At 39.0% G+C, this 24,157-nt stretch overlaps 1 protein-coding gene across 1 annotated transcript in view; it reads left to right on the top strand.

Moving 5' to 3' along the window:
• Positions 1-24,157, top strand: part of mical1 (microtubule associated monooxygenase, calponin and LIM domain containing 1) — a 75,113-nt gene that overhangs the window by 41,577 nt on the left and 9,379 nt on the right. The window contains exons 3-10 of the mRNA XM_062053501.1: positions 8,643-8,932; positions 9,300-9,507; positions 11,830-11,937; positions 12,037-12,132; positions 12,283-12,438; positions 13,045-13,145; positions 13,256-13,513; positions 14,303-14,418. Of these exons, the coding sequence (XP_061909485.1) occupies positions 8,643-8,932; positions 9,300-9,507; positions 11,830-11,937; positions 12,037-12,132; positions 12,283-12,438; positions 13,045-13,145; positions 13,256-13,513; positions 14,303-14,418 (1,333 nt within the window). The remainder of the gene's footprint in view (positions 1-8,642; positions 8,933-9,299; positions 9,508-11,829; positions 11,938-12,036; positions 12,133-12,282; positions 12,439-13,044; positions 13,146-13,255; positions 13,514-14,302; positions 14,419-24,157) is intronic.

The raw sequence follows: 24,157 nt of genomic DNA, 5'->3' as shown, positions 1-24,157 counted from the left end.
CAGGGGTCACCAACCTTTTTGAAACCAAGGGCTACTTCTTGGGTACTGATTAATGCGAAGGGCTACCAGTTAGATACACACTTAAATAAATTGCCAGAAGTAGCCAATTTGCTCAATTTACCTTTAACTCTGTTATTATTAATAATTAATGATATTTATCTTTGTGGAAACACTGATCATCTTAATGATTTCTCACAATATATATATATAGAAACAGATAAATATCAATATGCAACACTTTATTTTTATATTTTCTCTAAGTGCACATTTTTTAAATTGAACATTTTCAAATGATCACTTCTAAGACAGTCTTGTGAAATCACAATATCCCATTTTAACTAGCTAGCCACTAACATTTTTTAACAAATCATGAATTACTTTGCACCATGTTTGTACAAATAATAACTCATGTAAAATACAAAAGTAAACTCTCAAATTTTTAAATCATGTCACACTTTGAACTGGACACCAAATCTGTTATCTGTTTCTTTGTCAGTTAGTGGGAAGCCTGGCATTGCATGCTGTTAACTAGTGTGTTGTACTCTGGTGTGTAACTTGACACTGCGACTCTGAGTGAGTTGCAGATGTGCATCAGTGAGGCGTGTTCTGTGTTTGTTCTTGATGAAGTTCATGTCAGAAAAGGCTGATTCACAAAGATAAGATTTTTCCTCATTGTTTGCGGAACCTTCTTAATCTTTTGGACATATTTTCACAGCAATCTGGCCTTAAGCTTAATTATGATAAATGTAAAATGTTAAGGATCGGAAATCTAAAGGGAACATCCTTTCGAATGGAATGCAAAGTGCCTGTTTTGTGGACAGATGGACCAGTTAACATACTTGGTGTTGTTGTCCCAGAAAATCTGGAAGATCTAGGCTCAGTAAATTATGATAATCGACTAAGAAAGCTGGACAAAGTTATGCAATCATGGAAAGGGAAATCCCTAACCTTGTATGGTAAAATGTCTATTGCCAACTCGTTAATTATTCCTCAATTTATTTATTTGTTTTTGTCATTACCAGCTCCATCACAAATCTTTTTTAAGATTTATGAGCGGAGGGTCTTCGATTTTGTCTGGAACGGCAAACCAGAAAAGATTAAAAGAAAGGTTTTGTACAAAGAGTATGAATATGGGGGCCTGAAACTTCTCAACCTTGAAGCTATGTGTCTGTCTTTAAAAGCATCAATTGTTCCAAAGATGTATTTAAACATTGAGTGGTACACAAATGTCCTGTTGGACAAAAAACATGTACTGTATCAAAAGAAATTGTATCCTTTTTTACAAGTGATCCCCTCCCAGAGAGTCTGCTGGGAAACATGGCGGGGTTCATAAAGGAAACAATCCACTCATAGTGGTGTTTTCAATTTTATGTGCCAGAAAAAAGAGACGATATTTTGCAGCAGTTAATATGGATGAACTCTAATATTGTAATAGATGGAAAGCCTTTCTTTTGGAAAAATATGTTTGAAAGAGGAATCATTTTTGTCAATGATATTATCAATGAGAATGGTAAAATTATGAAGTATGATGAATTTAGAGCTATGTATGGTGATGCTTGCTCAAGCTTTTCATTTTATCAACTAACTGGAGTAATTGGGAAAAGATGGAAACAAATAATTAATTATGGAACTACTAAATTATTAGTTTGTAAACCTCTAATAAGAAATTCTAGTTGGCAAAAAGGAACTAAAATAAATAGAAAAATATATAATTTTTATTTAATAAAGAAATCTTTGAAGGCTGCCTCATACAACACAAATGGAAAATGGGAGGACTTTTTTGACTGCCCGTTGCCATGGGATGCCATATTCAAACTAATCTATAAAACCACTATCGATGTGCAAAATCGTTATTTTCAAATTAAAATTATTTATAACTTCTTACCCACAGGGAAAATGTTAAAATTATGGAATATGACAGAGTCAGATGATTGCCGATTTTGTTGTCAGGAGCCTGAATCCACCCTGCATTTGTTTTGGTATTGTCATATTGTGTCTTTGTTTTGGGTGGAAGTTGAAAAAATGTGTTTAAGGATTGGTTTGTTTATGAAGCTTAATGTGGTTTCTGTTATTTTAGGAGAGTTCATTGACAATCATGATTTAGTCAATTTAATTATAGTACTCGGTAAAAGGTTTATTTTTAAGGCCAAAAACAGATATTCACTTAGTATTACTTTCTTTAAAACATTTATTCAGTATTTTCTAACTTTCGAAAGTTACATGGTTGAAAACGATAATGATGCCAAAAAACATTAAAAAAAAGATGAGAAGTCCTCAAAGGCTTATTTTGAAAGTATAATTATGTTTATAGATTATATGATATCTGTTGTTGTGTTCCCTAATTTGAGTGACCTGGACATAATCTGGACTGTACATAAATGCTTATTTTGAAAATGTAATTTTGTTTATAAATTATATGCAATCTGTTGTGTTCCCTAATTTTTTTCTGTGTACATGAATGAAGGTGTGTGTTGCTGAGTCCGACTTGGACATTATCTGGACTGGGCCTGGTTTAAAAAACCCTTTAAACCAATCTAATTTCATTGACAACCTGGTCTGTTGAAGATAAGGCCCTTTTTTTAAAAATAAAATAAAATAAGATAAATAAATAAAAAACATTTTCTTGGATAAAAAAGAAAGTAAAACAATATAAAAATAATTACATAAAAAATAGTAATTAATGAAAATGTTAGTGGACCAGCAGCCTATACAATCATGTGTGCTTCAGGGACTGTGTCCCTTGCAGATGTGTTGTCTATGTTGTGGGAACCAGAATATTGGTAGCAGAAAGAAATAACCCCTTTTGTGTGAGTGGGTGTGGATGAGTGTGCATGGGGGAGGTTGTTTGGGTTGATGCACTGATTGAAAATGTATCTTGTGTTTTTTCTATGTAGATTTAATTTTATTATTTATTTTTTTTAAATATATATATATATATATATATTTTTTAATTTATTTTTATTTTTTTATTTTTTTTAGAACAGGCCCGCGGGCGACTCATCTGGTCCTTACGGGCGACCTGGTGCCCGCGGGCACCGCGTTGGTGACCCCTGGTCTACAGAAACACTGCTTAATTTTCTATGCCCCATTCAGTTAATGATAACTGCTGGTTCAATGTTAGGCTTAGGTTTTGGCAGATTTTCCGTATTTTTCCTACAGACAGCGTTTGGTGACCTCAAACAACAAGGCTATGGATTGATTAACACTGGTTTTCGCCTTTTGAAGGGTACTGGAAAAACTGGAGAATTTATCTTGATAGTCCTTAAAAAGTGCTTGAATTTGGCCATGGAAAAGGTGTACGAAGCCTATTATAACCTTATGCTTGCATCTTAGCGGCTAAAACTAGCATATAACCAGTCAGATGGTGATAAGGAGGATTTGCATGCATTCGGCTGTGTCAACTATATTTAGAAATATCACATTGTCAAAGCTTTGTACTTTTGACATAAAACTAAAACAAGGAAGTTAACCGTATTCCTGAAGAGCTATATAAAGAGCCTGTGGCGTTCATTAGATCATTTGAAGTCTATTTTTAGTATTGGCTGGCCTTCAAAAACAACCATCTTCAGTCTACTTCCCTCTTGAACAGAGTGAAGTAGACTGAACATAGTGATCCTGATTAATCAAGTCAGTGCAAAGGTGGCTAATACTCAGCTGTATGTTGTCCTGTCTACTGGCTAAATAGTGTACAAAGTGCAACCAAACAAGGAAATAACATTTACACAAGTCTGACATTTGTAATTGCATGTTGAGTCACAGGTCTTTACAAGTGTTTGACTGAAGAGCTGATTTGTCATAACACACTGTCTCTATAAAGCAGGGGTCTCAAACTCAATTTACCTGGGGGCCACTGGATGCAGAAACTGGGTGAGGCTGGGCCGCAAGAAAATCTTTCTTAAAAAAAATCTAACTTGCACTTTTTAATGAATTCACCTTCTTTGAATGGCTTTCCCGCCCTAGCAACCATCTCACTCACCATGTAGCTAGCTTTGACTGCTGCATCGCTCTTTTCGCTTGCTTTCTTGACAAAATCTTGTTGCCTCAGTAGACTGGTTTTAAAATTTGCAACCCGGTTCACTCTCTCATCTCCCTGGTATTTTGCATACTCTTCAGCATGTCTAGTTGTATAATGACGTTTCAAATTGTATTCCTTGTGCACCGCAACTTTCTCTGTATCAACTACAGAAAAGAGCTATAAGGATTATTCATAAAGTAGATTACTTAGAACACACTAACATATTATTCTCCAAAAGCCTCTCAATTATAAACAAAGCAAAACTATACCTCAATGAAAATGCACTCCGTACTCTATACTGCACCTTGGTACTCCCATACCTTACATACTGTGTTGAAGTATGGGGGAATACTTACCACAACACAATTCATCCTCTGATCATATTACAGAAAAGAGCAGTGCGGATCATTCACAACGTTGGTTATTTAGAACATACTCATAATCTGTTTATGCAATCAAAGTTGCTCAAATTTGATGACCTTGTTAAATAAAATACATTAATAATCTTATATAAAGCATTTAACAAATTATTGCCGCCTAATCTACGTTTTTTTATAAGACAAGTGCAGGCTCATAACTTGAGAGGCTTTGGATATTTCTTATTGCCGAGAGCTCAAACCACTCGTAAACGTTTTTGTGTGTCTGTATGCGGAGTAAAACTATGGAACAAACTGGACTGACAACACAAGCAACGCCAAACTATTAATCGATTTAAACTATTATACAAACATGGGGTCTGGTTCAAATATAGAGATGAGGGTCTTTAATTTGACCTGCTGCTGTATGTACTCTGTCTCAAAGTGTTAACATGTGCTCAATGTTTCCTTACCATTATTGCTATGTTGTCTATTACTATTATTGCTATGTTGTCTATTACCATTGTTGGTATATTCATTATTCCTACATTGCAGATACAAATTATTGTTACAGTGTAATAAATATTGTTACCTGTGGTAATGCCACTATGATACAACATCTGTATTATAATCCTTGAACAAAGTAAGAGTGAAATTCATGTGAATAATCACTGAATGGAGAACTGGGGGTGGGATAAATAAGTTATCTTCTTCCCACTCCCTTTCAGGCAAAACTGGACAATCATGCATTACATACTATACATTACCTTTTGCACTATATTAAAGGCCTACTGAAACCCACTACTACCGACCACGCAGTCTGATAGTTTATATATCAATGATGAAATCTTAACATTGCAACACATGCCAATACGGCCGGGTTAACTTATAAAGTGCAATTTTAAATTTCCCGCTAAACTTCCGGTTGGAAACGTCTATGTATGATGACGTATGCGTGTGACCTCACGACTGCAACGGAAGTATTCGTACCCAATGTGTCACCATACAAACTGCTCTGTTTTCATCGAACAATTCCACAGTATTCTGGACATCTGTGTTGGTGAATCTTTTGCAATTTGTTTAATGAACAATGGAGATTGCAAAGAAGAAAGTTGTAGGTGGGATCAGTGTATTAGCGGCTGGCTGTAGCAACACAACAAAGAGGACTTACTTGGATAGCAGACATCTGTGATCGGGTGAAGTCCTTCGTCGCGCCGTCGATCGCTGGAACGCAGGTGAGCACGGGTGTTGATGAGCAGATGAGGGCTGGCTGGCGTAGGTGGATAGCTAATGTTTTTATCATAGCTCTGTAAGGTCCGGTTGCTAAGTTAGCTTCAACATCGTTAGCAACAGCATTGTTAAGCTTTGCCAGGCTGAGAATTATTAACCGTGTAGTTACATGTCCATGGTTTAATAGTATTGTTGATCTTCTGTCTATCCTTTCAGTCAGGGATTTATTTATTTTGTTTCTATCTGCATTTGAGCCAGATGCTATCACGTTAGCTCAGTAGCTAAAGAGCTTCGCTGATGTATTGTCATGGAGATAAAAGTCACTGTGAATGTCCATTTCGCGTTCTCGACTCTCATTTTCAAGAGGATATAGTATCCGAGGTGGTTTAAAATACAAATCCGTGATCCACAATAGAAATAGGAGAGTGTGTGGAATCCAATGAGCACTTGTACCTAAGTTACGGTCAGAGCGAAAAAAGATACACCCTGCACTGCCTCTCTAGTTCTTCACTCTTAACGTTCCTCATTCACGAATCTTTCATCCTCGCTGAAATTAATGGGGTAATCGTTGCTTTCTCGGTCCAAATCTCTCTCGCTCCATTGTAAACAACGGGGAATTGTGAGGAATTCTTCCTCCTGTGACGTCACGCTATTTCTGGTATAGGCAAGGCTTTTTTTAGTTAGCGACCAAAAGTTGTGAACTTTATCGTCGTTGTTCTCTACTAAATCCTTTCAGCAAAAATATGGCAATATCGCGAAATGATCAAGTATGACACATAGAATGGATCTGCTATCCCCGTTTAAATAAAAACATTTCATTTCAGTAGGCCTTTAATTTATATTATTTTGTGTTGTCAACTTTGTACTTTTTTATGTCATTGGCTGAAATAAATAAATAAATGAAATGGAAATTAATGAATAATGTTGGACAAGGTCAACAAATACTTTGTCAGAACATTTTAAAAGCTGTTACTACAAGTCTCTTGCGGACTACATAGTTCAGTATATTCAGTATAATATATTTATTCTACTTCTTCTAAATATTTTCTTGCAACATGTTAAGGTATAGCACAATGAACAATCACACTTATATTTTACAATTCAACACACCCAAAAATAAGTGGGAGGAAACAAAGCTTATCTGATCATATCCCTGTCCCAGGAAAGTGTTTGATATTGTTATCAGGCAGTATTCTTCAACAGTTCTTTGTCATACTTTGTGAATATGATATGCTTATAATACCTCTTAATTTATATTTAGCTGTGTACATTATGTTCCTTACCTAATCCATTCCATAGTTTAATTCCATATATATGTACTAAATGCTTCCAATGTCTTGCATGCATACAAATGTTTTATATTCAGTTTATTCCTAAAATTGTATTTCTCCTACCTTATTGAAAATAATTATTTAACATTTTCTGGTAACCTGTTGTTGTTTGCTTCGTACATGACTATTGTGGTCCTAAAGTGTACAAGATCTAAAAATGTAAGTATTTTAGATTCGATTAAAAAGGAGTTTGTATGTTCCCTGTAGCCAGCCTTACAAATGATTACTTTAACTGCTGTTTTCTGCAGTACTCCTAGTGAAGGAATTAAACTCTTATTGTTTCACCTTTCAAGATTGAAATATTTCTAGCCACTTTATGATGTATGCACATTTTGTTATCAGAACTCCTAAAATGTATTTTCCTGTACTGTGTCAATGTCTACATCATCGTTTTGTATTTGTGTTTGAGTATTTATCTTATTTTTTCCTTTTAACATTACTTTGGTTTTGTCTAAATTCAGGAATATTCAGTTTTTATCAAACCGTCTTTTTAGTTCATTCATTTCTCCATAAGTTTTCATTACTTCCTGTAGGTTTTATCTTGAGCAGAATGCAGTTGTCATTTGCAAATAATATTAATAGGAGCTCTTTTGTAGTTTTACTAATGTGGTTTATTTATAGATTGAATAGTTTTGGTCCCAGGACTGACCTCTGGGCTACAAATATTAAGGGTGGGGTTCACATATTCATTTATAGTTTGCATATGATCAAATACAGTTTACTATTGTATTTTTTTAGATCAGTTTGTTAAAATGGTACAGGTATGTTGTTTCCCTTTTTAAATGGTTTTTGAAATACTGTAATGTATCATGGGGTTACATTTTTAATGGTGCACAAACAGTTTTAGGTGGTGCGGCATCTTTTTTCACATGGTGTGTAATTATTGTTTTCTGGTTCAGGTGGCAACGCAGGGCAAGCATTGTGAGCAACAGTGGTGAGGTTATCTTCAGGAAGTGTTGCCTTGGTTACTTGACGGAAATGTCAGTTTGAAGAAATAACGTGTACTGCTGGTTTAGAGTTTCATTGCTGCAAGGGAAATGTTGAATACAGCTTGAGTCACGTCTTATTGTTTGACTGTAATATTGACTCAAAAGATTAGCACGGGGTGGGAAGTAACCACCTAATGTCAATGTTGGGAAAAGGATTGTAACTTGTGACTCTGTTGTCCCCAATTTCTTGTCTTTATAATTTTTATACTGTGTATTTTTTTTTCCTGTTCCTGTGTTCTAGTTTTCATCAACCTATTTGCAATAGTCTTCTTATTTTAAACTGTACAGTTAATATTTGTTTTAGCCATTCAAGTTAAAATATAGAAAAGGCCCAGTACCTCCCTTTCAAACGTGATAGTAAGGTTAACACAGGTTGACATTGAGACTGTCTCCTGAAACTAACAAGGAGCACGTTGCTTGAGGGTTTTTGTGAACTAAATCGGTTTTGGCTGTAAAAAAAACAGACCTGAAGTCTCAGAAACAACAAGGAGGAAGTTGATAATGAGCCAGCCAACCTGGTGATAGATGTCCTTGCTGTTTAATCATCAGGACTATAAATAGGAGAATCAGTGGGGGACTTCCTATTTGCACAGGGGGTAGAGGACTGGTTTGGTCATACATAAGTCAAACAGGTAACTGAAGCAAGGGCCTTTGATCATCTACAATGACCATATGCAAGTAGGACACCCCCCAATCTAAGCTTTAACCTTCTGCTTCTCAGTTCTGCAACAGGACACGGAACTGGTCTCCACAATGGCAAGCCAGGATCCTGTCAACCCCTCACATGCTGCGTTTGACCGCTTCGTACAAGCGCACGACTGCAAGGATGTACAACGACACTTTGATGAACTTTGTCAGCAGCTGGACATTAATTTGAAGGACTTCAGGAGTTTCTACAGCAAACTGAAAGAAAGGCTGAACTACTGGCGGGCTAAAGCCTTGTGGACAAAGCTGGACAAAAGGGCATCTCACCCCGACTACCAGCAGAAAAAAGCCTGCACCAAAAACAAGGTATTTGTCAGACATTTTAATCTTTACTGTATTTTAATAATAACATATGTGATGATGATATATCTAGATATTACCCAAAAAGGCTAACATTGCAATGTTACGGGTCAAATGGGTTCCTTGAATTAGCGTATATTTGCCTGTTATGTTCATAAATTATTTCTCTTTGGCAATTAATGATATCTGATTAAAAATCTTTGGACAAGGCCTATGTATATTTGTATATCTTTGCATTATCAGTTTTTTTCCTGAGTACATTCTCATTTTCTAAAGCTTCACTCAAGGTTTCACGATAACATTTTTCTTTTAAGCCTTACATTTCTGTGATATTCACATGGGCTGACAAAAAAAATTTCTCTCTCCTGCTTAGTGTCTCATCCTTGGGGCTGGGCCATGTGGTCTAAGGACTGCCATTGAACTTTCCTTGCTGGGTGCTCAGGTGGTGGTGCTGGAGAAGCGACAGACTTTCTCTAGGAACAATGTTCTCCATCTGTGGCCCTTCACCATCTGTGACCTCCGTGGCCTCGGTGCTAAAAAGTTCTATGGAAAATTCTGCTCTGGCTCGCTAGATCACATCAGTGAGTGACTGCTGGCTGAATCAAGAAAAAATTATTGTACAATATAGGGATGGGCGATATGACTAAAAAATGTATCACGATATAAGTGTTTCATATTAGTCGATATCGATAATAATTGATAAAAAAAAACAAAAAAAAAATTCTAAATAAAGACCAGGAGAAAAAAGGCTGAATTTAAATACTTTTATTTTAAATATAACCTTTAACCTTTAGAACGAGGTCAGCATTATGAAAAACAGTCAAATAAATGAAAATACTGGTCGATGTGCAAATATTGACATTAAATAAATGCTTAATCCAACAAAATGTGCAAAGTATTGTAATTAAGAAATTAGTAGTGTACAACTCAGGCTTTAAAGCCATATTGGTAACAATATATGCAAATAAATAAGTCACATTAAGCAAGCAGAAACAAACATGTCTTACAGAATATTGTAAACATCGGAATAAACTTGCGTCTGAACATCTGTGACAAAACAAACCTGTTACCCTCTTCAGTCATTTATGGAAAAATCAAACCAACTTCAGTATCTCCTTTTCCACGGATTCCCTGCACATTGTGTAAAGTTTAGGAATAGCTGTCTTGGAAAAGTGCTTTTGGCCAGGTAGAACATAACGGGGGTCGAGCACGTGTATGAGATTCTTGTACCCAGACTTCTCAACTATGCTGAGCGGTAGCATGTCCTTCGCTAATTGATACACCACTGCATCCGTTATTTCTTTATAACGTTTTGAATTTTTGTCGTATGGCACTGCTGCCGAGTAATACTGTCTGCGGCAACAACAGACCACCATCGAGACGATGGTGGTCTGTTGTTGCCGCTTCGGTGCTGTTCCACTTGCACCGGCTGATGTAGATGGTTGTGGCTGTTTGATACTGCTGTACTCCAGCGGGTGAGAGCGGCTCAGGTGGTAAAATAAGTTTGTCGTGTTCCCAGACTTGGTCGGGACGACGACCTTGCAAAGTTTGCAGACAGGATTACTCTGATTCGTATCGGATTTTAAAAAATCCAAAATACTGCCAAACTGGTGACGTGACGTTTCCTTTTTTATTTAGAATTTCCTCTCGTGCTGCCGCACTCATATTCCCGTTTCGTTTCACTCCTCGTCGTCAGCTAGCCGTTGTTGCTTTTTTTCCCTTTCTTTTCCCTGTTAGCATTTCCCAGAATGCCTTGCGGTTCAGGCTCGGCCGTGATAGGTCGAGAGGCCAAAGCCCTTCCTCTGCCTACACCCCCCAGAATGCCGTGCGGTTCCGGCTCCGCCTTTCTTCCTATTTTTTTCTAACAAAACACAGTGAAATTATCGAACGTTCTATCGACCCCATTTTCTATTGATATTGATCACATGTCTATCGCGATATATATTGTTATTGTTTTATCGCCCAGCCCTAGTACAATACATTTAAGACCTACTGGATTTCATGCAAACCAAAACGGAAATTGACATAATATTGCATACTGTGCAATTGTGTTAGAAGGGAGACAAACTAATATATTACAGTCGTTCTTCGCCACATCGTGCTTTAAATATTGCGGCTTCACCACATTGTAGATTTTTTGGTGGGATTTTTTAAATTTTTAAGCATATTCTACAATTTGTTGTTCCTAAATTAAGCATTTCAATGCATACAAATAGGCTAAATAAACTAAAAATATTAATACTAAAATAGTATTGGCCACTAGAGAAGAGCAAACCAGTCAGAGCAAGCTGTTTAGCATTGTGGCCGCTGATTGGCTCAGCCTCAGGCAGCATTACTATATTGGATTAAAAGAGTGTAATGTAAAGGTGACTAAAGGGCATTATTTTATTTACCGGGAGCTCTCACAATGTTGAAAAGTGTAAACAGGATTTTTATGCTATAGCTATAAAAATATTTGATTTATTCTCACTTCACCGAAGTTAATTTATCGCAGCCATGTCCTTGAATGAGAGATAACTCTATTTACAAAATGTAATGCACAAATCTTCATGAACCTATAGATGGCTATTTTTATTTATTGGCCTTATCTTTACCTGTAATGTTAATCTTTTATTTTTCTTTTTTTTTTCTTAAGTCAAGCTTATTTGTGAAGGTATAAATTGAACCAAAATGAATTATCCTGCAACATTTTAATAATTATTCTTAGGGTTAAGCAACTTGGCTTCACATATACTGTGCTATTTGTCCAACAAAATCTTTATGTACAGTGTGTATGGCATTGTGGGTTTGAAATAAGTTGCTACGGTCTTATCCTTTTCAAAAGTTTGATTTCTTTAACATTAGGGATGTTCGGTTGAAGTAGCACAGATTGAATTTTAGTTTTGAAAGATTTGTGTTTGTAGGCATTCGCCAGTTGCAGTTGATTCTCTTAAAAGTATCACTTCTCCTTGGCGTGGAGGTTCACACTGGAGTGGAGTTCAAGAGTCTGATTGAGCCCACAGGAGATAACGGTACTACTGAAATTATTTTTGTTTGGCTTATTGAGTAAAACAACTTCTACCTCCAATTATGACTTAATTAAGACCTGCTAAGACACATTTTATTTACAGGATGGATGGTCAAAGTTCAGCCAGAGACTCATCCTGTTTCATCATTTCAATTTGATGTTTTCATCTCTGCTGGCGGAGGCAGGTTTGTCCCTGAGGGTGAGAAAAACAACATTATGTTGCGACAGGGGCAGCAAAAAGCTGCAATTAATTGTTTTGCAAGGTCCAGCTGTTACATATGGCCACAACATGTCCTCATTATTCTAAGTGTTAATCTGTCTCCTTTGTTTTTTTTTACCCTGCTGAAAGGATTCAAGCACAAGGAACTGAGAGGTAAGCTGGCCATTGGCATCACGGCCAACTTTATCAACAGAAACACAACAGCAGAGGCCCAAGTGGCAGAGATCAGCGGCGTGGCCCGTATCTACAACCAGAAATTCTTCCAGGACCTGTTAACAGACACTGGTATGAGTCCAAATGATGCATGAAAGAGGACATCTTTGTTTGCAGTGATACATTAAACAAATAGGAAATAAATTCTCTAGATTATTTAGCACGTACAAACTCAAGCAAGTTTGCTTTTGATTATGTTTCTCTTCTAAAGCTTCAAGGCTTGTAATGATTGAGTTAAAAGGAATGTAAGGAAAGGTCAACAAAGCCATTGATTTACGTGACGCAATTGTGTCTGATTACAAGTCTCAACCAATCCTCCGTGGCTTTGACTGTTCTTGTCTTACTTTAATTCACACGTACACCATTTTATGTAGAGATTCAATCAATTCCACCCGAGTATGAAGCAAATTACCTTCAAATAATCTTATGCTAAATGCTTCACAGAAATTCAAATACAGAAGTGAGCCAAAATAACCCTTTTTGACAATGTTAAATTATTCAACAAATATTAATTTTGCATAAAAACTATGTTCAAACCGGAAACAATGGATCCCTTACGTTGTGTAAAATTTTCAAAATGTAAGAAACTGCTCAAAATTAACAATTCCATAAGCCATCCAACCAGTTAAAATATTTTAGTCAGTTTCCTCATTCAGTCTCATTGCTCTCTCTCTCCAGGTATTGATTTGGAGAACATCGTATATTACAAAGATGACACCCACTACTTTGTCATGACTGCCAAAAAAAGGAGCTTGCTAAAGAAGGGTGTCATCAAACAGGTGAGAACAAGGCTTCCGTCACAAACAGAAACTGTGATTCTCATTAATGCCAGCTGTTATTCTGTTTCAACAATCTGGTGGTGAGATAACTCGATCAACATGTCTTGCAGGACTTTAGTGAAGTGGAGGATATGCTAGCTCCAGCCAACATTGACGACGAAGCGCTGCGTCGTTACGCCCGTGATGCAGCTCATTTCTCAACAGGGGCCAAACTACCAGACCTAGAGTTTGCTCAGAACCATGCCTGCCAGCCGGATGTGGCCGTGTTTGACTTCACCTGCATGCAGCGGGCTGAGAACGCTTCGTTAGTCCGAGAGCGAAGAGGCAGGAAGTTGTTGATGGGTCTTGTTGGAGATTGCCTGGTGGAGGTTGGTCATTTAATGCAATAGGTACTGCTAAAAACGTTCTGCGTTTGGCCTTCTAAATAGGTAAAATGACAAGCTGAAATTCAACAAACAATTAGTATTGCGCTTATTACACATCAGCTGTTTGATTGTAACATTTCTCTTACCGGTAGTTGTAATTTTCTTAATCAGATGTGGAGGTGTTGAAATCGTCAAATAAAATTGCTACTGCTAATAGTAGCCTGTCTGAGGCACATCCAATGTAAAATAGCATAAAGTTAGCGCATATTGGAAGAGTGGAGCCCTCAAATATTCCAGCCTTTGTTGGTGTTGAAAATTTCAACATTACTTAAAAGGGAGTTTGGCTGAGTCCGCCCTAGGTGCTGCTTGAGTGATTGTTTCCTTGAGCCGGTATTCATTATGCAAACGAGTGTGACATCACGTGCAACAAAGGTATCAAAATATGTAATAGTTTGATTTTACGTGAATCGATACATGGTACTGCCAACAAAATTAGATTGATGCCTTTAAAAGTACCGAATTCGGTACCCATCCCTAGTTCTAAGTGTAAACCGCTTTGGACGTCAAGAAAGGTGATATATGAATCCAATTAATTATTTCTATGTTTATTATGTTGATCTAAACTGCAACTGGGATGTTAAACCACAAAATAACAATTGTAATTGTCTTATTTCTTATTGGTTTTGCCTTTCTGTTTGGTGGTTGCTGGTACCTCACCTCAGCTACCTTTAACAGCTTGCATATATATGTTTATAAATACTACCTGACTCTATTTTGTATTATTCTCTGCAGCCATTCTGGCCTCTTGGCACCGGCATTGCTCGTGGATTTCTGGCAGCTTTTGACACGGCGTGGATGGTAAGAAGCTGGGGCATGGGAGCGCCTCATCTTAATGTCCTAGCTGAGCGGTGAGTAGTCCTATATACAAATATTTTTTAACGCTATCACTTTGTCAGGAGCAGGCTCGCATGGTTCATTAAAGGGGAATTTTACTTTTTGAGAATTTTGCCTATCGTTCACAATCATGACAGACATGACAATGGATGTTATATTAATATTTTTATTGCATTCTAAATATTAAATAAATGCGATCAAAAGTCATCTTACAGCTATGGGAGATGTTAAATTCTGCCTATAGAGCCCCAAAAAACATCCAAACACCTCCATCAGGGTTTTATCATGATGTAAATATATATGCAATGTAGTAAAGGGCAGATTTAAAATAACATTTATTATTTACACACTTTTAAATGTAACTTAGATAATGGTTTTCACTATGTAAAGCGCTTTGAGTCACTAGAGAAAAGCACTATATAAATATAATTCACAATATGCGGCGCTTTAATAAAAAAAAAAAAAGAAGCATCACGTTTGCTTTTTTTTTTTTTCTTTATCACTCATTTCTGCTCATTGCAGACTTTACGAAAGCCAACAAACATAATAAAACATCCCTTACCGTGCAAGGTCTGCTGTCTGCTAGGATGTTCATATATTCCCTTTCAGATGAAAAATGTCTCATAATCCTCGCAAAGAAAGACGGGGGCGGCGGGGAGGAACAAACACTTTTCGTGTCCTTCTCGCCAGTTCCAGATCCTAAATGGCTGTCAAAGTGTCCCAACTTGTAGGATTACCTATTCAGACGTCTCATGTCCAGGTGAGATGCATGATTTATGATTGAGAATAAACTTACAGAGAGCAAGGAAGCGAGAATGCAGCAGACTACTCGATGATGTAAACATAGGCACCCACGGAAGTGATCATGGCGCCGTTATAGTTTTTCTGCGTCAGTGCTTACAATAACAATATCACTAACACTTGGTTAATATTCAAGACACGAAATGTAAATGGAGTATTGTTGGTGCTTATTATATGATTATTTATAGTTTTTTATGGGCAAAATAGTGGAGCTCCCATTGGCTCTACTGTAAGCAGACTTGTAATTACATTTATTTAAAGGCCTACTGAAACCCACTACTACCGACCACGCAGTCTGATAGTTTATATATCAATGATGAAATCTTAACATTGCAACACATGCCAATACGGCCGGGTTAACTTATAAAGTGCAATTTTAAATTTCCCGCGAAACTTCCGGCTGAAAACGTCTTTGGATGATGACGTATGCGCGTGACGTAACCAGTGAAACAGAAGTATCGGTACCCCATTGTATCCAATACAAAATAGCTCTGTTTTCATCTCATAATTCCACAGTATTCTGGACATCTGTGTTAGTGAATCTTTTGCAATTTGTTTAATGAACAATGAAGACTGCAAAGAAGAAAGTTGTAGGTGGGATCGGTGTATTAGCAGCAGACTACAGCAGCACAACCAGGAAGACTTTGACTCGGATAGCAGACGCGCTAGCCGACGCTAGCCACCGACCGCACGGATGATCGTGGTGAAGTCCTTCGTCCTTCTGTCGATCGCTGGAACGCAGGTGAGCACGGGTGTTGATGAGCAGATGAGGGCTGGCTGGCGTAGGTGGAGCGCTAATGTTTTTATCATAGCTCTGTGAGGTCCCGTTACTAAGTTAGCTTCAATGGCGTCGTTAGCAATAGCATTTTTAAGCTTCGCCAAGCTGGAAAGCATTAACCGTGTATTTACATGTTCATGGTTTAATAGTAATGTTGATTTTCTGTCTATCCTTCCAGTCAGGGGTTTATTTATTTTGTTTCTATCTGTATTTGAGCCCGATGCTATCAAGTTAGCTCCCTAGCTAAGTTAGCTTCAATGGCGTCGTTAGCAACAGCATTGTTAACCTTCGCCAGGCTGGAAAGCATTAACCGTGTATTTACATGTCCATGGTTTAATAGTATTGTTGATTTTCTGTCTATCCTTCCAGTCAGGGGTTTATGTATTTTGTTTCTATCTGCATTTGAGCCCGATGCTATCACGTTAGCTCCCTAGCTAAGTTAGCTTCAATGACGTCGTTAGCAACAGCATTGTTAACCTTCCCCAGGCTGGAAAGCATTAACCGTGTATTTACATGTCCATGGTTTAATAGTATTGTTGATCTTCTGTCTATCCTTCCAGTCAGGGATTTATTTATTTTGTTTCTATATGCAGTTAAGCACGATGCTATCACGTTAGCTCCGTAGCTAAAGTGTTTCGTCGATGTATTGTCGTGGAGATAAAAGTCACTGTGAATGTCCATTTCGCGTTCTCGACTCTCATTTTCAAGAGGATATAGTATCCGAGGTGGTTTAAAATACAAATCCGTGATCCACAATAGAAAAAGGAGAGAGTGTGGAATTCAATGAGCCAGCTTGTACCTAAGTTGAGGTCAGAGCGAAAAAAGATATGTCTTGCACTGCATTGTAGTCCGTCACTCTAACGTTCCTCATCCACAAATCTTTCATCCTCCCTCAAATTAATGGGGTAACCGTCGCTTTCTCGGTCCGAATCGCTCTAGCTGCATTGAAAATATGAGGAGGCAATCAACTGACTACGTCACGCTACTACCGGTAGGGGCAAGGCTTTTTTTTATCATAGCCCAAAAGTTGCGAACTTTATCGTCGTTGTTCTATACTAAATCCTTTCAGCAAAAATATGGCAATATCGCGAAATGATCAAGTATGACACATAGAATGGATCTGCTATCCCCGTTTAAATAAAAAAAATTCATTTCAGTAGGCCTTTAATATTTAGAATGCATTAAAAAAAAAATCCATCCATTGTCCTGTCTTTCATAATGATTGTGAACGATAGTCAAAATTCCCAAAAAAGTGCAGTGTATTTTTATATTCCAAGTTCATAATTTTTTTTTAAATGCACTGGTTAAAAATAAATATATTACACGTTTTAATAGTCTTCAATTAACAAAAAAAAGTTGATGCTGTGATTTTTTTTTTTTTTAACAACAAGGCTTTTCTTAAATACCATAAACCTTCTTGACTGAAGTTTTTTTGGAAGAGAGGTACAACGTTTCAGGCTGGGTCTTGGCAAGGACTTCATGATATGGTACATATTGCGATACTTAATTCTCAACATAATAGAGTATAGGTTGTATTCACCTGATGTCACACTCTTTAATAATAATAATATTAATGGATTCGATTTATATAGCGCTTTTCTAGGCACTCAGTGCTTCACAGAGAAGTGAGAACCCATCATTAATTTTTACAACTCATTCATTCATCATTCATTTTTGGATGGTAAGAGGCGGGGAGCGAACCTGCAACCCTCAGGTTTCTGGCACGGCCGCTCTACCCACTATGCCGTACCGCCCCTGACGGTATGGCGTAGTGGGTTTGATTTAACTATGCGAGGCTCCAAGTGGTGGGCCAGCGAGCATTTGTTGTCATATCGTTCAGGGCGGCATTTTGCCTTTCTCGAAAAAAGATGTCCTATGCTTGCGTTGTTTTAGGTTGTTGGAACCCTTCAAATCACGAAAAGGTTAAAAGTTTCTTCAAAGTTTTTCAAGAGGTGATCAAGAAGGGCAAAAGACTGCAAGATTTTAACAAAAGACAACGAAAAAAGTGTCACGCACTCCAGTCCCAAGGGAGCAGAGGTTTTTTTATGTACTTCTAATGTTTAGTATTTTCCATTTAAGTATTATCTTGAAATAATTTGTATTTTATCTTAAACACATTACACAGTTCTTAAAACACATTTTTCTGCAAGTATTTTGTAAACCACCAACTCGGCGTGTCTAAATATAAGAAAGCAATTGGGAGCAAAACCTAAAAGAGTTAAGCTTTTACCAAAGGCAGCAATCATAAATATACCTTTCAGCACATACACAATGTTGACTTCTACAGTTATATTTTGATAAAGAGCTTCATCGATTCATCGGCGTCATCCTAGTCACGACCGTTGTGTCTTTGAGCAAACAACTTCACCCTTGTGCCTAACGGGTCAGGTTAGCACTTTGCGTGGCAGCTTCCGCCATCATTGTGTGAATGTAGAAATAGTGTCAAAGCGCTTTGAGTACCTTGATAGTAGTAAAGCACTGTACAACGATAATCCATTTACCATTTAATTGATGCTTCCCTTGCCACCCATACAGGACAATTTTAACACTTAAAGGCCTACTGAAATGATTTTTTTTAATTTAAACGGGGATAGCAGATCTATTCTATGTGTCATACTTGATCATTTCGCGATATTGCCATATTTTTGCTGAAAGGATTTAGTATAGAACAACGACGATAAAGATTGCAACTTTTGGTATCTGATAAAAAAAAGGCTTGCCCCTACCGGAAGTAGCGTGACGTAGTCAGTTGCACATATACGCAAAGTTCCCTATTGTTTACAATGATGGCCGCATGAAGTGAGAGAGATTCGGACTGAGAAAGCGACAATTTCCCCATTCATTTGAGCGAGGATGAAAGATTTGTGGATGAGTAAAGTGCAAGTGAAGGACTAGTGGGGAGTTGAAGCTATTCAGATAGGGAAGATGCTGTGAGAGCCGGGGGTGACCTGATATTCAGCTGGGAATGACTACAACAGTAAATAAACACAAGACATATATATACTCTATTAGCCACAACACAACCAGGCTTATATTTAATATGCCACAAATTAATCCTGCATAAAAACACCTACGTGTTTGTTATGCTAGCTCCTCTGCTAGCTCCTAGCTCCATAGAACACGCCAATACAATTCAAACACCTGATCAACACACACAATCACTCAGCCCAAAAGACCGTTCACCTAACCCAAGGTTCATAAAGCTTATATATTTTTAAAAAGTTACGTACGTGACGCGCACATATGGTCAAGCTATCAAATGTTTAGCAGCCAAGGCTGCATACTCACGGTACCTGATATTCAGCTGGGAATGACTACAACAGTAAATAAACACAAGACATATATATACTCTATTAGCCACAACACAACCAGGCTTATATTTAATATGCCACAAATTAATCCTGCATAAAAACACCTGCGTGTTTGTTATGCTAGCTCCTAGCTCCTATGCTAGCTCCTAGCTCCATAGAACACGCCAATACAATTCAAACACCTGATCAACACACACAATCACTCAGCCCAAAAGACAGTTCACCTAACCCAAGGTTCATAAAGCTCATATATTTTTAAAAAGTTACGTACGTGACGCGCACGTACGGTCAAGCTATCAAATGTTTAGCAGCCAAGGCTGCATACTCACGGTACCTGGTATTCAGCTGGGAATGACTAAAACAGTAAATAAACACAAGACATATATTTACTCTATTAGCCACAACACAACCAGGCTTATATTTAATATGACACAAATTGATGTCCCCCAATTTTAATCGCATTATTAGTTCCCACAAGCATACATATCTCACTCACGCTACAGTACACGCATCAATAGGGACTGGAGGTCGGCTGTAATGGCTGACCTCCTAATTTTAACTACACAGTAGACACTCTGGGGGCCTTGTACACATGCATGTGGGGGGGTTGGGGTTCGGCGCACCCCTCATTGCCTCGTCGGCCGGCGCGGATTCCGGGGACTGCGTTCTGGTGGCCTGCCAGGCTTTTATTAATTTATTATTATTATTTTATTTTTTTATGTGTATATATGTGTATGTATATATATATATATATGTGTGTATGTATGTATGTGTATATGTATGTATGTGTATGTATATATGTATATATATATATTTATTTATTTTTATTTTATTTTATTTTTTATTTGTGTGTGGCGTCGCGCGGGTCTCGCTTCCTGTTGGGTGGGCTCCGTGCCCGTGTGGCCCGACCTTGCGCTGTGGGGTCTCTGTTGGCGACTTGATGTGGTGGCGGCGCGGCGCCCGTGTCTGGTCTGGATACTGTGTCTCGGTTGTTTGGGCGGTGGTGTGTTTGTGCGGGTTTGGGTTGGGGTGGTGGGGTCTTTTGGCGGGGGGGGGGTGTTGGTGTCTCTTGTTTGCGTGTTGGCGTTTGGGCTTGCTGGCGAGCTGGCGCTGGCTGGTATCTGTGATCCTGTTGGCGTGTGGTTGCCGGTCGCGGTTTATTTTTTGATCGCTTTGATTTGATTGGGTGGTGCTGGCTGTCTGTGGGTGTTGTGGCTGCTGTTTCTGCTGCCGTTTGTTTGTGGTGTGGGCGCCCGTGGCTGCTGGGTCTGGTGCAGGGGGGTGGCTGATGTTGTGACTGGTGGCAGCGCGCGCGCGTGGTGGTTGTCGGGGCTGACAAACTGTGTATATGTATGTGTATGTGTGTGTGTGTATGTATGTATGTATGTATGTATGTATGTATGTATGTATGTATGTATGTATATATATGTGTATGTGTATGCATGTGTGTGTATGTGTACATGTGTATGTTTATGTGTATGTATATATATATGTATGTATATTTCTGGGGGTACGTTCTGGGCCTGCCTGTCGGGTGGGGGTCGGCGCCTCAGGCTACTGCATCCGGACTGCGTGTCTGGAGCTCCTGGGTCCCGCCGTCCATCCCTTCCGGGTGGCCGTCTTGGTTGGGGCCTGCTGGGTCTGGTCCCTGCGTCTACTGTGGTGGCTTGGTGCTGCAGGGTATTCCGAGGTGCTGCGAGTCGGCCAGTTGTTGGGGTAGCGACCTTGTGTGTCAGCATGTCTGTGATCTTCTTTTAATTCTTTTTGTATTTATTTATTTATTTTTATTTTTTTTTATAAATAGATTTAATTATTTATTTATTTATTTTTTTTCTCCCCTTTTTTAAAAAAAATATATTTTATTAATATTATTATTATTATTATTATGTATTTATTTATTTTATTTATTTATTCCCCTACCTCAGGGGGGGGACTCGGCGGGGCGGTTGCTGGTTGTTCCATCTCCATCGTTGGGGTCCCTGCGGGTGGGGTGGGTGGTTCCTGTGGCCCCGTGCTGGGTGGTCCTGTGGCGGCCGGCTTGGGTGGGGTGGCCGTGGGCTGGCCTCGCCGCGCTCTCCGGGGGTGGGGGGGTGGGGGGGGGCTCGTGGGGGCCCTGTTGCCGGTGGGGCGGGGGCGGTCTTCCCGTCCGGTTGCGGGGGGTCTCCGGGCCCCTCGGGCGGGGCGTCCCGCCTTTCTGTCCGTGTGGGGTGTGGTCTCTCGCTGGCTTGGGGTCTGGCTTCCCCCTGTTTTTCTCGTGCCTTGTCCTCTGCCGGGTGCGTCTGTCTGCGGCCTGCTGCTGGCTCTTGTGGGCGGCACGGTGGGCCAGGCTCTGGGGTTCCTGTCGCTGTCCGGCTTGGCTGCGTGGGGGCGGTGGCCCCTGGTTCCCTGGGCACCACACCTACTGTTTGTGGGATGGGTTCTCGGGGAGGCTGGGGCCGTACTCTGGCTCCCGCACACACTGGGAGTCAAATGTATTGTACATGCAAATTCACATATACTCACACACATACATACAGACATACATAGGTACCTACGCTCCCACATACATATACAAATAAATACAGTACATATTTACACACTCAAAGTTCGTATATCCACACGCACATTCATTATACAAACATACTGTATACACATACTGTACATATACATTCACTGTAAAAACATACATATACACATACTGTACATATACATTCACTGTACAAACACACACATACACATACTACACATACATTCACTGTACAAACACACACATACATATACTGTACATATACATTCACTGTACAAACACACATTTACACATACTGTACATATACATTCACTGTTTTTTGCGTTCAAAGAACTCCGGCTTATTAGTGATTCCCAGAGCCAAAAAAAAGTCTGCGGGCTATAGAGCGTTTTCTATTCGGGCTCCAGTACTCTGGAATGCCCTCCCGGTAACAGTTAGAGATGCTACCTCAGTAGAAGCATTTAAGTCCCATCTTAAAACTCATTTGTATAATCTAGCCTTTAAATAGACCCCCCCTTTTTTAGACCAGTTGATCTGCCGTTTCTTTTCTTCTCTCCTCTTCTCCCCTGTCCCTTGCGAGGGGGAGTTGCATAGGTCCGGTGGCCATGGATGAAGTGCTGGCTGTCCAGAGCCGGGACCCCGGGTGGACCACTAGCCTGTGCATCGGTTGGGGACATCTCTGCGCTGCTGACCCGTCTCCGCTCGGGATGGTTTCCTGTTGGCCCCGCTGTGGACTGGACTCCCGCTGATGTGTTGGATCCACTGTGGACTGGACTTTCACAATGTTATGTCAGACCCACTCGACATCCGTTGCTTTCGGTCTCCCCTAGAGGGGGGGGGGTTACCCACATATGCGGTCCTCTCCAAGGTTTCTCATAGTCATTCACCGACGTCCCACTGGGGTGAGTTTTTCCTTGCCCGTATGTGGGCTCTGTACCGAGGATGTCGTTGTGGCTTGTACAGCCCTTTGAGACACTTGTGATTTAGGGCTATATAAATAAACATTGATTGATTGATTGATTGACTGTTCAAACACACATACTGTATACACATACTGTACATATACATTCGCTGTACACACATATACACATACTGTACATATACATTCACTGTACAAGCACACATACACATACTGTACATATACAAGTACATATGCACACATACACTCATGCACATAATCACGTTTCATCAAACATATATTAACGTTGTTGCCCTAGGGTAAACTGGGTATAACACATGGCACACTGACAAAGCTTAACCTATTGTTACTATAACAATCTACAAGGTTAAGGTTGCTTCTCTTTCTTCCCCTCCATTTTTCTGCATTCTTTCGTATCTCAAGTTATCATTACGTATATGTATTGTTGCATTTGAACAATTGTATTGTTGATAATAAAGGTAAAGTACTGGTATTGTTTATTATCAATAGCACTATTTCTATTGGTATTCATATTGCTCCATTTTTAGTGTAATAATGCTCATTGTCATTTCTGTATTTTTTTATTTTTTTTTTAAATTTTCGCTAACTGCTTATTTGCTATTACTTTTACCATCATATTTGTACATGTCGTATTTGCTGATGTTGCTCTGTTGTTGTTGTTGTTGTGTTTGCTGTTGTTGTTTTTGTCTCTCTGTCTAATCCCCCTCTTGTCCCCACAATTCCCCCCTCTGTCTTCCTTTTTCTCTCTTTCTATCCCCTCCTGCTCCGGCCCGGCTGCACCAAATGATAATATAAATACATTTAATAAAGTCAAAATACAAGTAAGGCAACAAGAGAAGTATCCTACACTTCTCTTTTGTAAAGTAAATCTGAACAGCCGATATGGGCATCTACATCTGCTATATGATTTGCCCGAGAAGCTGGGCAGGACATTATTTAAAAAAAAATAAATAAATAAAAAAATAATAATAATAATAATATGACACAAATTAATCCTGCATAAAAACACCTACGTCTTTGTTATGCTAACTCCTAGCTCCTATGCTAGCTCCTAGCTCCATAGAACACGCCAATACAACACCTGATCAACACACACAATCACTCAGCCCAAAAGACCGTTCACCTAAACCAAGGTTCATAAAGCTTATATATTTTAAAAAAGTTACGTACATACGCAAAAAAAAGTTGCGCACATACGGTCAAGCAATCAAATGTTTAGAAGCCAAAGCTGCATACTCACAGTAGCACGTCTGCGTCTTTGTCATCCAAATCAAAGTAATCCTGGTAAGAGTCTTTGTTGTCCCAGTTCTCTACAGGCGTCTGTGTATCGAAGTCAAAAGTCCTCCTGGTTAGAGTCTCTGTTATCCGAGTTCTTCCATCTTGACTGCATCTTTCGGGAATGTAAACAAAGAAGCGC

This window comes from Entelurus aequoreus, linkage group LG07 (assembly GCF_033978785.1).
Source record: "Entelurus aequoreus isolate RoL-2023_Sb linkage group LG07, RoL_Eaeq_v1.1, whole genome shotgun sequence".
In the NCBI taxonomy this organism is placed as follows: Eukaryota; Metazoa; Chordata; class Actinopteri; order Syngnathiformes; family Syngnathidae; genus Entelurus; species Entelurus aequoreus.
Note: the sequence above shows the minus strand (reverse complement) of the source record. Positions and strands in the feature narration are given on the sequence as shown.